General features: G+C 41.6%; 1 protein-coding gene across 4 annotated transcripts in view; it reads right to left on the reverse strand.

Moving 5' to 3' along the window:
- The window catches only part of Rnf180 (ring finger protein 180), a 148,120-nt gene extending 138,303 nt beyond the window's left edge, over positions 1-9,817 (reverse strand). The window contains exon 1 of one of the 4 annotated variants that reach the window (XM_026788994.1): positions 9,673-9,817. Coding sequence is in view for 1 of the 4 variants with exons in the window: in XM_026788993.1 (XP_026644794.1) it covers positions 2,362-2,364 (3 nt within the window). In the remaining 3 variants the exon portion in view is untranslated. Of the gene's footprint in view, positions 1-2,361; positions 2,377-9,245; positions 9,328-9,381; positions 9,563-9,672 lie in introns of those variants that run through there. The other 3 variants (XM_005366592.2, XM_026788995.1, XM_026788993.1) reach the window with 3 other exon arrangements.
- Positions 9,818-17,343: the final 7,526 nt, after the last annotated feature.

Consider the following 17,343-nt stretch of genomic DNA (forward strand, 5'->3'; position numbering starts at 1 on the left):
GCATCAATGAAATAAAACAACAAAAACAAGACAAAAACACACAAAATATCACAGGAATCCAGTTTTGTGTTGCCATGGAGCCTGAGAAAACTGATTTCCCCTTTTCTAACAGGTTTCATTTGCAAATAGAATCCTCTTAGGATGGAGTTGGTGTTCATTTCCCCTTCTCAGTGCTGGGACTTAGTCTGGTTTGAACATGTGTAGGTCTTGAGTGTGCTGACACAGTCTCTATGAGCTCATATGTCTACACAAATCATGTCGTGTCTGGAAGGTGATGTTTCTTTCACCTACCGTCTCTGGTTCTTACAGATCACTGGGCCTTTAAGTGAGGGGTTTAATACAAACATCTCATTTAGAACTCAGTGTTCTACTGTCTCTCACTCTGCACAGCGTCCAGTTGTGGATCTCTATGTCAATTCCCATCTGCTGAAAGATGCCCCTCTGAGGAGGGGTAAGTGATACAATGATCTACATAACAATTCTTACTCAAGTTAGAATGGCTGTGATCAAGAAACAAATGACAGTCCATGCAGGCAATGACTGAGAGAAAGAAGAATACTTATTGCGAACTGAGAGTGAAAACTGGTACATCCACTATGGAAATTGGTATGGAGGTTCATCAAAAAGCTGAATATGGATAATTTTAAGCTATGTTTTTAAGCCACAAGTAATTATCCATTCAATACATATTTCCTCAGCAATTATTGCCTTGTCAAGGCATACAAAGAATATTTAAGATGTGTACTCTGACAGCATACAAGGATAATACAGATTTAAGCTATTGAATATGAGATAGTAGAAAAACAATTTAAAGGCTCTAACAGGAAAATAACCAAATGTAGACCTACGTGTGAAATGAAATGTTTTCTCTCAACATGTGTGTGTGTGTGTGTGTGTATGTGTGTGTGTGTGTGTGTGTGTGTGTGATTTCTTAGAGAGATAAGGGCTAAAGCATATTTACTCTATATTACGTATACCGAAATGATAGGAAGAATGGTTTTTGCCAAAAGTTAATGGTTATTTGAAATTTGCCACTCTTACATTCAATAAATATATTATCTTCCATGGGTCCAGGAGATCCTGATGAGAAGGCAGAAGTACAGCTAAGCACTGCTCTGGCTTTAGCATTCCTTTTCTCAGAACAAAGAAAATAGCTGTAAGGAAACTTTTTTGAATAAACAGAACAAAAGATTTTTTTTTTTTTTTGGTTTCTGAAGATATTTCTAGATAATGTAGTCTGTGGTAATTTGAATGTAACTGGCTCCCATAAACTCATTGGAAGTGGCACTATTAGGAGGTGTAGTCTTGTTGGAGGAATTATGTCACTGTGGGGTGGGCTCTGAGGTCTCCTCTGCTTAAGATACCACCGAGTGCCTCAGACAACTTCCTGTTGCCCATGAGTCAAGACATAAGAACTCTTGGCTCCTTCTCGAGCACCATGGCTGCCTGCACGCTGCCTTGCTTCCCACCCTAATGATAATGGACTGAATCTCTGAAATGTAAGTTAGCCACCACAATGAAATATTTCCCTTTATAAAAATTGCTGTGGCCATGGTGTCTCTTTATTGAGACAGAGTCTTCTTTTCAAAAGGAGATGAGCCCTGAGCATGTGTTATCTATTAATTCCACCATCTTTCCACAAGACAGTTGAAAGAACTACTATTGCTCACTCTGCTTTTCCCTAACCTTCAGCTTTGAGCAGATTGTCTGTTCCCTAGGCTGCTGGTCAGTGCTCACATCACTGAGCCACCAGCTTCCACACTAACGTATACTATTGTACTCCTCAAAAAGGAGTATAAGCATGTGTGTAGTACCTTGCAATACAACAAGATTTCTGATACACAACCAACACTAAACGTTGCCAAGCTGAAGGCAACTAGAGTTATTGTTTCCTTTTGGACCAGTGAAAGGGGAGGCAAACATATCAGATACTATCTCATTTGAACTTATGCATGAGCCAAACTGATGTCTCTCTGGCGTCACTTGAACTAGCTGTGTTTGCATACCTATACTATCCATTTATGTACACAAATTTTTGCCATAAAGATACTAGATTGGAATAGGGCCACACTAAAAAACAAATCTCAATGCAATCAGCTTTTTAAAGGTCATATATTCAGATACAGTCATGTTCTAAGATAACAGGAGTTAGATCTTCCACAGAGACCAATTTGGTCTTAAGCCCAATCCTCACATGCCTCCTGGGGCTATGTCAACAGAGACCAGTTTGACCATAGAACCCAATCCTCATGGGGCTACAAAAAAGAAGGATTCAGCACCATTCATGAAACACCCTTTAAAAGAGTAAATAAACCTAAGCCAACTTAAGCATTGCACATATATGACAACTAATTTTCATACCATATGAAGAACAGAGGGATGTGCTAAATGGCACCATAACCCAAATCCAGAATGTAGGATATTCTGTAAGAAAAAAGATTTTGGATATTATTTTCCTCAAAAATAGATTTTTTTTTTAAGGAAAGAGAAACTTGAGGTGTAAGATACCTATTAGTGAAAGGATATAGACAGGAAGAAAATATTTTTTTATAGTTGTTGCATAGCCCCATGAATAGAGTTATCAATAGGATATTGTGTGAATGCACATCTATGCAGTTATATGTTCTATAGCCTATATGTCATATATATGTAACATTTATTATATACATAGTCATTATATGATTTTGGATTCCATGAATATATAATTATATTTCAATTTGTAATACACATATTAAAACAATCAAGTGACAGAAAAATGTGAATGCAAGACAGACAGACACACAGAGAAGGGGATAAAGGAGCTATCAAACTCAGAGTCTATATTTTGGGTCTTTAATTCAACTCTAAAAATGGGTATTTTTCACAACTGGAGAATATCATACATAAACTATGTAGTGGATGACAATAAAAACTGCTAATCTTGTTGGGCACAACATACAACACTGTCAGTCTGATCTTTAAGGATCTTAGAATGGAGGTATTTTCAGAAGAAAGTAAATAATGTAGAAACAAATTATATATAATGAAAAAAGAAACTATTAAAGATGGTGGATTAATACAGAACTCATTTTTATGTGTAATTTAAATTTTATACAAGAGATTTAAAAACAAACTTGATACACAGAATATTCAGATGATATATTTCTTAACTTCTAGGCCAACACAAACTCCCTTATAATCCTTGTTGATCTGTTGATTACTTTCGCACCCGAATCTACTGTTCCAATAAGAATGTTGCCCTCCATTGTCTCAGCATAATCTTTACCCACAGCTTCATCTTTTGTAGACATGGACACTAAAATTTAAGTTCCTAGACAACCCCACTGCCATATCAAAGTAGATTTTTATGTCATGTATCTATGTTCCCTAATTCCTCCCTCCTACACCGTGTTCTTCTTGGCCCAGGCTATCTCCTCCCTTACTGTAAATTAACCAGTCATCTTCACGGTACATATCAAATGTCTAGAACTGTGGTCATTGTTTGTAGTTTAATCTTTCACATCATCATATCCAGAAGCTTTCACTTCTGTTAGCCTCTGCAAGAAAACCTAATTCCAATCATAGGCCAAGCCACTCAGAACTATAACCATCATTCTTAGGGTCTGGTGTGAGAATGTCTGTAAAGGGCTTTTAAGCACCCTGAAGGGAAAGGACAGAGAAGAGGGAAAGGATCAAGGCGGACAGAGGTTAGAGCTTCCTCATTAGCGCTTTCAAAAAGGTACAGTGGAGTAAATGGCTCTCTTTGGCCAGATCAAAGAAGAGCTTTCAGCCCATGCATGCCATGAACAAGCAAATGTGCATGCTCACAAGGTCATAAATTCAGGTTGCAGTCATCAAAGCTTTGTTTTATGAAATCTGAAGCAATTTAATTCTCCACACTGAACTTGGCATCCCTCTTTAAGATGCAAAATGCATCTTTTGCTCCTCCAGACACTTTCCAGTTCTCTGCTGATGAGGTAGGAGCTGCCCCTGGTTTGCAGCCACCTGCTCTGTAGCTCAGCGATTTAGCCTTCCTCTATTTCTTCCCTTCTAACCGCTCCCTTCTGCTGCAACCCCTGGATCCTCAGAAGCCTCTGCTCAAGAGTTCTGTCACAGGCTTCAAGTCTCATCTTTCTGTTAGGGATGGATCTTCCTAGACTTAATGTATCACCTTCTCTTATTTTCTTAAATGTCATTCCTGGTTTTCTTTCTAAATGCTGATCACACTGCTAACTACTTCTTCCGTGTTTGCCTTTTCTGATGAATGGCAAATTCCCCAGTAGTTTCACCATTTGGTATTTGAAGGAAATTGATTCCAGTGCCCCTAGCACGTACCAAACACTCACTCACCTAAAATGCTATCACAGTTTATATAATCTACACACCTACTCTTGTGTATGATAAATAATCTATAGGTTACTTATAATATTGGAACCATGCAAATGTTATATGAATATTTGTGAAACTACATAGCTTAATGAATAATGACAAGAAAAGTTTGGGGCAGTTCAAAATAGACACGTTTTCCCCTAACACTTTGGATGAATCTAAAGCTATGAAACTCGGTGAACCTGAGGGCTGACTGTCCTATAGGACAGTTTAGTGCTGGACAGTATAATTAATGAATGAATCACAAAACAAGCACACACAGGACAAAAACAAAGCCATCCTGTCCTTAGACGGCTTAAAGTACTTTATTACTACCACTTATTGGCATCACCGGACCAAAGTCAGCAAATATCACCAAATAAGCTGATCTCATTTGTCCCATAAAGAACTACAGAAAATGACTTTTTTAGAGACACCATTAAAATACAAAGTCTGAGTTTCATGACTTTCTGTGTTCTTATGACTACATGCTACTGCATATATTAAAATTATTTACAATTCTATTAAATTATCATCAGAAAATACAAATTATTTTATTCTTCAATTTGCAATGGCAGAAAGTGGTATGTCTTCCATCTGTTTTAAACTAAAACCTCAAATATCAAACAGGAAGAGGTTAGTATTACTTTTAAAAAGTAGCTATTTTTTTAGTGTAGTACTGTACTTATTATAATAATGTCATGATCTGTTCTTATGAGAGGGAAGGAGGGAGGGAAGACTGTGGGTAAGAACATGTAGTGCTCTTATAAATCAGACTGACTTATTTTCAAAAAAAATTATTTTTCAAAGTAATTTTTTTATTTATTAAAACAATATCCAAATGTCTTCCTTACAAAAGCAATGGAGAAGGTAAATGGTCTGCTCTTTGTGGAGCTCAGGGAAGACTGGGCACCACTGTCTTGCAGCACAGTATTTAAGAAGCCATTCTCAATCAAGTTATGGAATTAATGTCATATCACAATTCTTTTTTTCTTTGTCCTGCAGTATTTCTGAGGTTCTTTCTGTTCATCTATTTCTTTGCCTTCTGATACATATTTAAGTTCAGTCAGAGAGACATCATCCCAGACTTGGTATCACACAAATCAGTTTGAAGAAATCACAATCCCTTTTCGTAATCACCTGCCTAGTTCTTTGGCCTGCCTACAAGGTGCCCAATATACAAAACAGTTAGACTGTTTTCACTGTATCTCACATGTCATCGTGAGCTGGTTCTCCACTTTCTTATCCACTGGAGACATCCTGTACCCTTTTGCTGCTATCCATTTGACAGAGAAGAACTGATATAATTTAAAACAAAAATAAAAAAAAACAAAAAACAAATTACAATCACCAGAGCTCATTGTGTACTGGGTCTCCAAACATTCTGTTACCCACCACAAGCCCCACTGCTACCTGGTTGCTTCCTGGAACTTCCTGGGAGCACAGGAGATAAACAATAATGGAGCCGTTCCCACAGTACAGAGCGGTAGCTGAGAGGCCAAGGCTACTAGTCCAGTTTCCAGATTGAAGGAGGTCCCCTGCAAGGAGAACTTCACAACAGGGCAGAATGCAGCCTCTGGGCCTGTATTTATCAGCACGCCATACCATGCGGCAGGAGCTAACATAAGGAAATCCCTCCCAATTTACAACTTAAGAACCATCTGTTTCAGAAGTTCACTTCCTTCTCACTTTTATGTTTTGGAAGATTTTTCCCCCAAAACTTATGTTTTGTTAAAAGACTGCTGGGGACTAGCTCAGCGCTTTTTCCATCCTTCCGCCTTCAGCCAAGAATACAGCATTCCTTTAGAATCAGGGTCCTGAACTCTGACAAGATGGCAAATCTGCCAGCTCCTGCTCTTGGCCTCCCATTCTCCAAGAGTGTAAGAAATAAAATCCTACTTTTTGTCAATGACCCAGTTTCAGGTATTTTGTTATAGAAACACAAATGGACCAGGACAGTACATAATGCATACAATATATTTCTAACTATGTCAAGCCTGGAAAAATTAAAAAAGCAAATATCTATATGCTAAGAGGTATTAAATAAAACACAAACACAAGACCGCATTGTCAAGATTGAGCTCCTGTGCCAGGCCCTAAGATATGAAGCATTTTGTCCTTGTATTAGACTGAAAATATAATATGGAGCTAAACTCTGGCCCTAGGTTATTACAAGAAATTACAGTCTCATTGATGTGAAGTTTAAGTTCCTATACGGAATACATTCTCAACCTAACACTGTTGTGGTAAGATATGTGATCTATGCAAACAAATTCAATTCTAATGTTTAAAAAAAAAAAGTCACCCTGCTAGAAAGTAACCAGAAGACACTGCAAGAAAATTAATTCTTCTCAAACTATTTGACAATATGTAAACGTACACATGGGTACAGAATTTAAGCTACAAGTAAGCATTTCTCCTTCTGCACAGCCTTCCAGGAAGGCTTCAACTGCATTCTAACACTGTCATCATCTGAAATTTTTCACTTTGGTTATTCAGAGGATTGAACTTGGGGAGTTCACACAGACCATAAGCACACACTGGTCTGCACCCCCAAACCTAACTTATTTTTCAAGCTGTTCCTTTACATTGTCTTCACAGTTACCAGCTGTTGAATACTGAAGGTAGACCTTAGTCTGACAGGCGTGCCAAAAGCTATTCTTCCAAATTCAGCAGATAAAACAGTTCTCAGGTCGGTTTAGTTTCTTGATTTAGCAAAATACAAAAGAAAACGCTTATAAAGGTAACAACACTTTTATACTGACTGCAAAATGACTCAAAATCATTTTGAATAGCAGTGGGCCTATTCCAGTAAACACTTCCCCTCTATAGGTGGCTATCTCTTTAAATGCTCCAACCACATACATAGCATGTTTAGGGGAGAAAAGAATTTACTAACTGCACAGTCACACTGTGAAGATGAGAACCAGAGCCCAGCTCAAATGATCTTGTAGGTATGACTTCATTCTCCAACTATCCTTTTCCCCCCAGACACCTGAGTGGAGGCCGCTAAAGGGAAGAGAATTGCTAAGACTAGACAAACTGTCCTGTGAAACCTGTGTGGTTTAGCTTGCAAAATTTAGGTAAAAATGTTTAGCATTATGCTTCTTGCTGAAAAGGCAGTATATGACTTTTCAAAGTATTATTATACATGTAGTAGTGTCATAAAATATCAGAGAGCACTATTAAAATGATTACTAATTCTCTGCATTGATTGCCTAGAAGAATTCCTGCCTGGTATTTGGGATTTACTAATTAAAAAGAGTTTGGAGACTGCCTTCAGATGTACTCATAAATGGTCTAGCTAACACTACACAGAAAGTAAGTCTGACTTTTAGATGAAAAACATCATTTTGAAAACACAAATTTAAATGAGAGGACACTTGAGCAATAAAAGAGCTATTGACAAGACAATTTAAAGACAAAATCCAGAGAACCTGGTTAACTGTTGATAACTGTGGAAAGGTAAGAAAACAATAATATATAATATGCATGCAATTACTGCGGATGTTAGTTTTCACTGAAATGATGCTTCTCCTAAATGTTCAACTATTCATAAGTAGGGTAAGCTAGCAATCTGTCTCCATGCTACTCCTTTATTAATGTTGAGGATCTCTGCCATGATCATCACCAAGTGTCTCTGGGCTGCCAGGGGTACTACGCTTAAACAAAAAAGGGAAAGATTGAACATAGGCAAGAGACAGGTATTTCGCTCCATCTTAAGACTCTTCTGGTGCTTTTCAACAATGGAAACTATTCAGAGTTCTAAGGGCAAATTTCAGGAATACTATTGCAGGAGTCTGAAAGGGCCCCACTCAGTTTTTAAAGAAAGAGTTTTAACAATGAGTAAAAATGTCTTAGGGTTTCTATTGCTGTGATGAAACACCATGATCAAAAGCAGCTCGAGGAGGAATGGGTTTATTTCATCTTACAACTCCTAGTCCATCATCCAGGGAAGTCAGGGCAGGAACTCCAGGCTGGAACCTGGAGGCAGGAAGTGAAGCAGAGGCCGTGGAGGAGTGCTGCTGCCAGGTTTTCTCCTTTCGGATTGCTCAGTTTTTCTTATTGCATGAGGACCACTAGTCCAGGGCTGGCACCATCCACAATGGGCCGGGCCCTTTTCCTTCAATCATCAACGGAGAAAACGCACCACAGCCTTGCCCACAGGCCAATCCAGTGGTGGCATTTTCTCAACTGAGTTCCCTCTTTCAAAGACTTTAGCTTGTGTCAAGTTGACATAAACCCAGCCAGCACAAAGCCTAAGCCACAGTCTTTCACTACTACATTTTGCCTGAGGCTGGGAGAGCAACTGGAGCATTCAAGGCAAAGCTCTGTCAGGCAAGTTCTAATACTAGCTCCCACAAAGCCTGCTTCGTTTTTGATAGAATCACTTTTCTTCGTGGGTGCCCCAGCTGCCTGGTCTATAAAATGGGATAATAAGTAACCTGCCCACACCAAGCTCCTTTGAAGTTACCTAATAAACGCTCTTATAGGTGCACTTAAAACTATTAGATGCTACAAAAATATTGAGGGTTATCTGGAAAAGCACAAGGTAATAACCACATGTTACTGCTAATTATCAAGCTCATAATAACTTCCCCCGGGGACCCTGGGCTCCCCAGGGTCCAGATGCACTTCAGAGCTCACTCATCGCCTCATCCTGGCAGAAAGTCTGCACAGTCCCGACTCAGGGCTGCAACAAAAGCAGCAGGCACGCCAGGACTGAAATGCACCAGACAAAAGAAAGTGGGTCGCTGCGGAGCCGGGCGCCGAAGGGGGTGTGCGCCCTCGGCCAGGCGCTTGGAGACCAGCCGGGCACCCTGGACGCGCAGCCCCCGCTCCCACCCGGCGGGCTTATCGCCACGCCCCCGGCGCCGCCGCCCCACCCGGCTCCAGACCCGGACCACGCAGGTGCCTCGGCCCGGCCATCAGGTGCAAAAGTTGAGCCTCTGCTTGTCACCTGAGGCCGGCGGGAGGCGGCGGTGCGTCCAGCCCGGGATCCCCGGGCCGCGCCAGGCCCAGGCCGGCTCTTACCTGCGTCCGCGCCCCGCCCGGCTCCCAGCACCCACGGCGAGGCCGGCTCCGGAGACGGGAAGCGACAGGAGACAAACCCCGCCGAAAGCGCTGGAGCAGCTCCCGCAGCCCGACCCCGGGGCCTGGGATTCGGCGCCCAGCATCCGCCTGAGCGCCCGCTCCGCTTCTCCCACGAGCCGCGCGTGGGCGGCGCCGAGCCTGACCCCGCGTAGACCCGCCGGCCGCGCAGGCCCCGCTCGCACAGCCCACAGGGGCCGTGGGAAAGTTTCCCTCCTCTGCTCAGCCCCTTACCCGAGCAACAAAAGTCTGTGCGGTCTCCCCTGTCTTCACCTAGCGCCTCTGGAGTGCAGACTCTAACCTTTGTGCTGGGTCTGTTCCCAGTTTAAAATCGCCAGACGTCCTGGCCACCCCTCCGCATCCCTGACTCAAAGGTGGCACCACAACCTGGGTTCAGTTTTCCCTCCTGATGTGTCTCTGTCGCTTACCTTCTGGTGACTGGGGTTCCACCCATGCGCAACCGAGGTTAACCGCTAAAGATACCTGACTCTTGGCAAATTACAGTTGAGAGGTGAGTTGGTGATGAGGTAAATTATGAGTGCTATTCAGGAAGTGAAGGGGCCCTGTGGAGTGAATGTTTACTAGTCAGTCTATAAACTTTTGATTAAGAGCAATTAAAATAGCTGATCAAAAGACTAAGATTCCAAATCTTCAAAGCATGTTTGATAAACTGGTTTCGGGAATAGGGACCTAAAGTAGGAAACCCCCAAATATACCTCGCTTTCACTGATTAACACAAAAGTTTACATTTGCCTGAAGTGTTTTATTTTAGCTTTTCGATGATTTCTCTTTCGGAAAGTGAAATAACAAACAACCAAAACAATGCTGGGTCTGGTGCTCACACTTGTGAGCCAGGTACTGAATTAGGGAGGCCAAGAGAGGAGGATTGTCAGGAGTTTAAGACCCCCCCCCCAAATCAAACAGTTGAAGGGCAGCCTGGGCTTCAGCATAATAACAATAACTTAAAAGTAGAAGAGACAACAAGGTCAATGACATCACACAAATACAGTTACAGATCAACATATCTACATTTCATGGACACTGAGCAAAAATCCTCAATAAAATACTAGCTAGGGAACTTAGCAAAGGTATTAGTACAGTATGATGTGGTGTGGTCTATCTCACAAATCCAAGGGTGGGATGACATACAAAAGTAATAATGAAATAACAACAATGAAACGGTCCTCAGCAGATGAAGGGAAAGCTAGTAGACCGCTAGAGAGTCAAAAGACAGGAAAACAGTAAACTGAACTGTTGATTGGCAATTATTACAGTAGTCTTGGGTAACGAAGGGACCTACAGAGCAGGGGAAACCACCGACTTTGAATTTAGGGGATCCGGTCCAGTGATTTCCCCTCTCCCTCCATTTTTCTGTTGTTCTGAAGGTGTCTATGTGTCCCCTCCTATGGCAGTCAGGTTTGGGGCTCTGTATAGTTATTGATTTTTTGGGGTAAGTGTGAGAACGGCAACCTCCTGTCTTTTTTCATGGCTTCACAGGTATGCAGAGAGCAGGCATATGTGGGGAAAATGTGTGAGAGTTGAGAGAAATAGAAGTGGCCTGCTGTGGACAAAAAGCCACAAAAAAAGTGAAGACCTGTGTATGACCTACTGCTGGGGACAGAAAGCCATTAACACACCACACACACACACACACACACACACACACACACACTCTTCAAACTTCGGTTTCTATTCCACCCTTTCTCACATCCTGTAGGCCCAAAACATTTGACAAAATTCCACAACACCTTTTTCATGGTCATACACAATAGATAGGAATTTCCCTGACCTGATAAACGGTGTCTGTGTAACACCCATTGTTCACACCGTGGCTGCTTAGGAAAGGATGGGCACTGTGAACTGAACTCAGGAACAGGAAGATCGCCCTATTCTCGCCACTCCTTTCCAGTCGTGCTGAGGTGTAGCTTTTATCCCAGCCAACCAAGAGAGGAATTTTCAAATATGTGAAGGTAATAAATCAGACAGAGAAAAATAATTGTCAGATACAAAATCTGGAATTGGAGGACAACAACACACACACAAGCTCTCAGCTTGATAGACAGAAGTTATCCAAACTGAAATGTATTAACTGTGAAACTGTGACTAACACACTTAAAAAGAAACCCAAATAGTTTCCAGGGAGGGGAAAATAGAACATGTATGAAGATTCAAAAGCCAAAGTGGCACTGAACTTCTGAAAAGAAATGATGAGAGGTAAATTCTGTGGGAGCTTATTTGCAGTATTGAAACTGATGAGGTGGGAAGCTACAAATTCCTTACCTCTACAAGGCCTTCTGTGTTCTTTTCATACCCTCTTCCCCACACTGGAACAAAGGAGTGAGGGTTCTCATAAAAGAATACTGAAGGTCACGTCCCAAACAATTAAGGCTGGCCAAATAGACATGCCCCCCCCACACTTGTTCATACCATAGTCCTGGAATCCTTAACATCCTTTTAATGTCGTGTATTATAAAACAAAAGGGATTTCAGTCGTGTAACTGAGTCTAGAGACCTGAATAAGGAGGTTATTGTGAGTTGCCCAGATAGATCCAATCTCAAAACTATTCTCCATGTGAGGTCAGAAGGGCAAGATAATAGGTGACTTCAAAGCCTGAGAGGGACTGACCTTCCACTGGTGGAAGTAGCCTCGTTAAACAAAACAAAGAACAAACAAACAAAACAAAAAACTGAAGGTGAGCATGGACATCTTCTGGAAGGAAAGATGGGTTATCTAGCTGCAGTGACAACACCTTCTTTCAAAGAGCTCTTAGATTAGCCTTGCATTTCATAAACAACCCTGAAAGAAGAAACAAGACCAAGGCCTTGAAGTTCCCTGACTAAGTTAGGAAATCAAGTTAGTTTTTCCATGAAGTCACAGAATAGTCAGAAATGAAGAGTGGCAGTTGCCAAGTCAAGCACAGGATACCCAATTAAGACAGAACTTTGGAAGAACTGCTTCCTCTGAATTCCCACACTTTCTCCAAGAGGAAAAGGAAGGTTCAAAAAAGGTCCTGGAGTGCTGGGTGGTGGTGCACACCTTGAATTCCAGCACTCTGGAGGCAGAGGCAGGAGGGTCTCTGTGAGTTCAAGGTCATCCTGGTCTACAAGAGCCAGTTCCAGGACAGGTTCCAAAGCTGCCGAGAAACCTGTCTCAAACCAAAACCAAACCAAACCAAAAGATCCTGGAGCTAATGTGACTCAGCAGACTCAGAAAGATAAAACTGGCAGGGCTCTCCCCAGAAAGAGAGGCACCAACCAGTTGGCTGGGAGAGGAGACCCTAGGGTGGATCTGTTTCCACGCTGGGCCCCTGGGCTCCGAGCTGCAAGGGTGTGACTGCTGGGGACAGGTGGTGAAGCAGCTGCCTTCTGGTTACATGTGTTCCCATAAATCCTCACATTTGATGGTTACTGATGATGACTAACCAAACTAGAATCAGCCAGGAGACAAGCCTATAGGCATATTTGTGAAGAATTACCTAGATTCAGTCATGAGGAGAGAAGACCCTCCCTGAATGTAAGCAGCAGCACTCCATAGAAGAGGACATTAGCTACGTGTTTACCCTCTCTGCTGCCTCTAGGGTATGCTGCCAGGACTTCCTAGCCATGATGGGCTCAACACTCCAGTTGCAAACAACTGGTGCTTTTATAACTCGAAATGAATAACTATTATTTTCCCAATGATTGTCATAAAAAATATCTTAATAGCACATGGTGGTGCATGCCTTTAATCCCAGCACTCACACTTGGGAGGCAGAGACAGGTGGCTCTCTTGTGAGTTCGAGGCCAGCCTGGTCTATAAGAGCTAGTTTCAGGACAGGCTCCAAAGTTCACATAGAAACCCTGTCTCAAAAAACCAAACCAAACCAAAAAGACAACAACAACAAAAAAAAAACTTAACAAATTCACAATAGTCTGATTTTCTAATATTTATGGGAAACACCTTGCTCTTTAGCAAAAGGGCAGAAATGGCTTTATGAATGACTCCTAGACATGGGAGACATGAACATGGTTTAACTATTAGACTATAGAAATTAAATATTTGCCAACCTTACTTCTCACCTCATCTTATGTCTTCTCTCATAGTGCTGGCTGACTGCATAGGCATTCTAAATTTCATATACAGTATCTTTGTAGAGTCATTCATCAGTGTCCAGGATGGAGTCTCCCAGGGTCCCATCAAATAGCCAAATCTGAGGAAACTCAAAAACCTTGTGAAAATTGTGCAGAATTTTCCTGTATTCCATATCTATACCTCTATATGTGTAGAAGGAACAGTAGGCTGTGTTCTTGCCACCTGGTTCCCAGCCACCTGGCTAGCTTATGCCCTGAAATAGCACACAAATTATATTCATTTAAACACTGCCTGGCCCATTAGTTCCAGCCTCTTATTGGCTAACTCTCATATCTTGATTAACCCATTTCTAATAATCTGTGTAGCACCACGAAGTGGTGGCTTACCAGGAAAATTCTAACCTGTTTCCATCTCGGAGAGGAGAGCTATAGCGTCTGCCTCACTGCCTTCTTCCCAGCATTCTGTTCTGTCTACTCCGCCCACCTATGTTCTAATCTATCAGACCAAGCAGTTTCTTTATTAATTAACCAATGAAAGCAACACATTGAAAGAAGACCCACCTACATCATATATGCTCTTAATTGTTGTCATACTAGGATTGGACCTAAAACCTCCACATGGTGAGCTGCCTTCTGCCACCGAGCTCCATCTCTGGCTTCCTTCTTCACCGTATTATTTTGAGACAGTTCCAATAATTGCTTAGCCGGCTCTTTACTATGCACTATCCCTGTTTCAATCTGCCAAACCTGAGTTGAGATGACAGGCCTATGCCACCAAACCTGAGGCCAGAGACTTTTTTTTCTAGATTTTATAATTTTTTTATGGGATAGTACGCCCTTGTGAGTCAAGGTTCCCAGGATGTTGGGTCCTCCAAAGATGGAGTTACATCTGATTGGGAGTCACCTGGTGTGACTGGGAACACAGTTTCTCTGAAGAGCCCTGAGCACTCACAGCTACGGAACCTTCTCTCCAACCCCAATCCTGTACAGATTTAAAATGCTCTATAGATTTGTTACAGTTCTTAATACAATGTTAATGTAATAATGTAAGTAGTTGTTAAATTGTTTGCAGACCCTTGACAAGAAAGGAAGCCTTCAGTGTGGACATGGGTTTTTTGAAAACTATTTTCTGGTGTAACTGCAGATTGAATTTCTGGACGTGGGATCTTAGTAGCTGATTTTGAAGATGATGAAATTGTGGAGCGGGAGGGGCAGCTATGGTATCTGTTCATAGAATTTTATAACCTCTGTCTTTAGTTAAAATTCCCAATCAAGGCTAGAAAAATACTTTCCTTGTATACCTAACACTAAGTGCCACAGTCAACATTATTTGGGTCCCCAGCAGGATATTTACTTGCTTTGAAGACAGTAGGCAGTGATGTAGTGGTATTGATGGGTATGAAATATAGATTTTTACTAAACACAGGAAACACAGATTCCTGCAACAAAAGATAAGAGTAACAAAAGAAAAACCTGTTTGCTTACAGGTTCAGCACATATTTTGAGAGAGAGGCAATTGCAGCTCAAGGTTGTGACCTTAAAGTCCTAAACAGTGTTTCCACAAAAAACAATACATTTTCTGGAGGTGACTAAGGAAAACAGCCCCAGGCTTTGTCAGGTGAGTAATGGACATTATGTTGGTAAATTGTCAGGTGTTGCTTGAGCTGACCGAGAAACTGACTCAGGAAGTAGGGTTACCACCACCCCCTCAAGTCTCTTTGACTTGGGATGGTGTTGGGTCCAGGGTGGGGTTGCACAAAGATGAGAACACCACCGAGTCTAATAAACCAGAAGCAAACTTTATTCCAGAAACCAGATCCTAGGAAAACCAGAAGCAAACTTAAAAATAAAAAATAAATAAATAAAAAACACTGTGGGACACAGAAGCTTATCAGCTAGCTGAGACCACAGCTATAGATGGTGTTTGTTAGGCTGTGGCAAAAGGCCCTTTTTTGATCCCACTTTTTATAGTAGGGCCACCAAGCTTTAGTTCCAAACAAAGAAATTTTTACCATCAAGTAGACCCTAAGAAGGGGAGTGAGTGGTGGGGGAGAATTGTCTGTATTCTGTCGATCATGCTTTAAATAAATGCTGATTGGCCAGGCAGGAAGTATAGGTGGGAAAACCAAACAAAGTAGAAATGATGCAAGGAAAACAGGAGAATTCTGGGAAGGAGGAAGCTGATTCTTCCCAGTCCTGCCTAGACCACCGAAGCAGCAGGATGTGATCTGCCCCACTAAAAAAAGGTACTGAGCCACATGGCTAACATAGATCAGAAAAATGGGTTAATCAAGATGTGAGAGTTAGCCAATGAGAGGCTAAAGCTAATGGGCCAATCAGTCTATAATTTGTGGAAACCTATGTGTGATTTTCTTTGGGGCTAAACAGTTGTGGGGTACTGGGTGGGACAAAACCCCCAACAAACAAGCAGACCGTTTGTGTTACAAGTGAGTTTTAACATCAATGGGTAATTAGGCAGCTATTATGAGATATGTTTCAGAGATTATAGCAAAAGTCACTAATTGCAAGAAAACAGATGTCTTTAGCAATTAGTCAGAAAAGGGACTGCTAGTAATACTAGAAGGTTAATAAATTAGAATTAATTGGTTCTTAGGTTGAGAACTTAAAAGATAGCAGAAAGTTCTTCACACTATCTCAAGGTAAAACTCAGATACAGACCGCCATACTTTACAACCTCCATTATCAGAGCTCATTCGTTCGATGGTGTTTATATTTGTCCACTGTCTGTCCTGGTACGTCCCGGCAGTGTATACTGGTGTCCCATGCCTCCCCTTTGGTGTGCCAGTTTCCCATAACAGAGACAGTGTCTAACCCACAGGTCACATATCTCTGTCTCCTAAAGGTTAACTCAGTTCACACCTGTCGTTTATCAAGGATGCCCAGGACACTACTCTCAATTTGCAGGGAGGCGCTCTGGCCTTGTAAATAAAGCAGCCAGTTGTAAAATAAAATGACCTAAGCTGATGGAGGCTTTCCAAGCATCTGAGAAAATAGCTCACTGTGAATGACTGATCCTTCCTTGATCTGCTGAGAGAGCTGCTGACAGTCTGTTCTCATTCTCCTAAACTTATAACTTTATATTTCTTTATTTCTACATTCTTATTTTTGGAATCTACATTTTTATTTTCTTATTCTTGGACTCTTCAGATGGGAAGCCAGCTAACTCTAATAGGAGAGAGCAACAAAGGAACACACAAGCGAAAACATTATGCTCTTGAGACAGCTGAAATACTGACAAGTGTTACTATGTTTTATCCCATGGGGAGGAAACTGGAAGCCAGAAGTGTGCCCCCCCACCCCCCCACCCCCGGAGGTTCAGCCATAGGAAACTCAGGCATGGAAAAACAGCTCAATCAAGAACTCCAGCTGTCTGCCCCAACTTCCCCAGTCAGTTTGTGTGGGATGTATTGAGTAAGCATCAGTGTTGATGGTGTTATCTCTGTTTGTTGTTCTCATTCTTTACCTTGGAAGCCATACTTAAAGTTACAGTCTCGGGAGCTCCAGCTGACTTCCTAGCTGACTTCTGTTAGATATTTTAAGCACCCAGTTTGATGTTGCTCTGATATCTATTTTATCTATCTATCTATCTATCTATCTATCTATCTATCTATCTATCTATCTATCTATCTACCTATCTTTTACTTTTTATTCTTCAGATTTTGCTCGTTACATACTTAGTAAACTCACTCATTCAAATCCAAAAAAAAATGACTATTATAGGTCATTCTCTGAATTGTACAGAATAAGGTGGTAAAATGTGGTTAAGTTAATGGAAATAAAAGCTACCTACCGACAGAGTCACCTGGTGCTGCT

The sequence above is a fragment of the Microtus ochrogaster genome, unplaced genomic scaffold, assembly GCF_000317375.1.
Source record: "Microtus ochrogaster isolate Prairie Vole_2 unplaced genomic scaffold, MicOch1.0 UNK11, whole genome shotgun sequence".
NCBI classification, from domain to species: Eukaryota; Metazoa; Chordata; class Mammalia; order Rodentia; family Cricetidae; genus Microtus; species Microtus ochrogaster.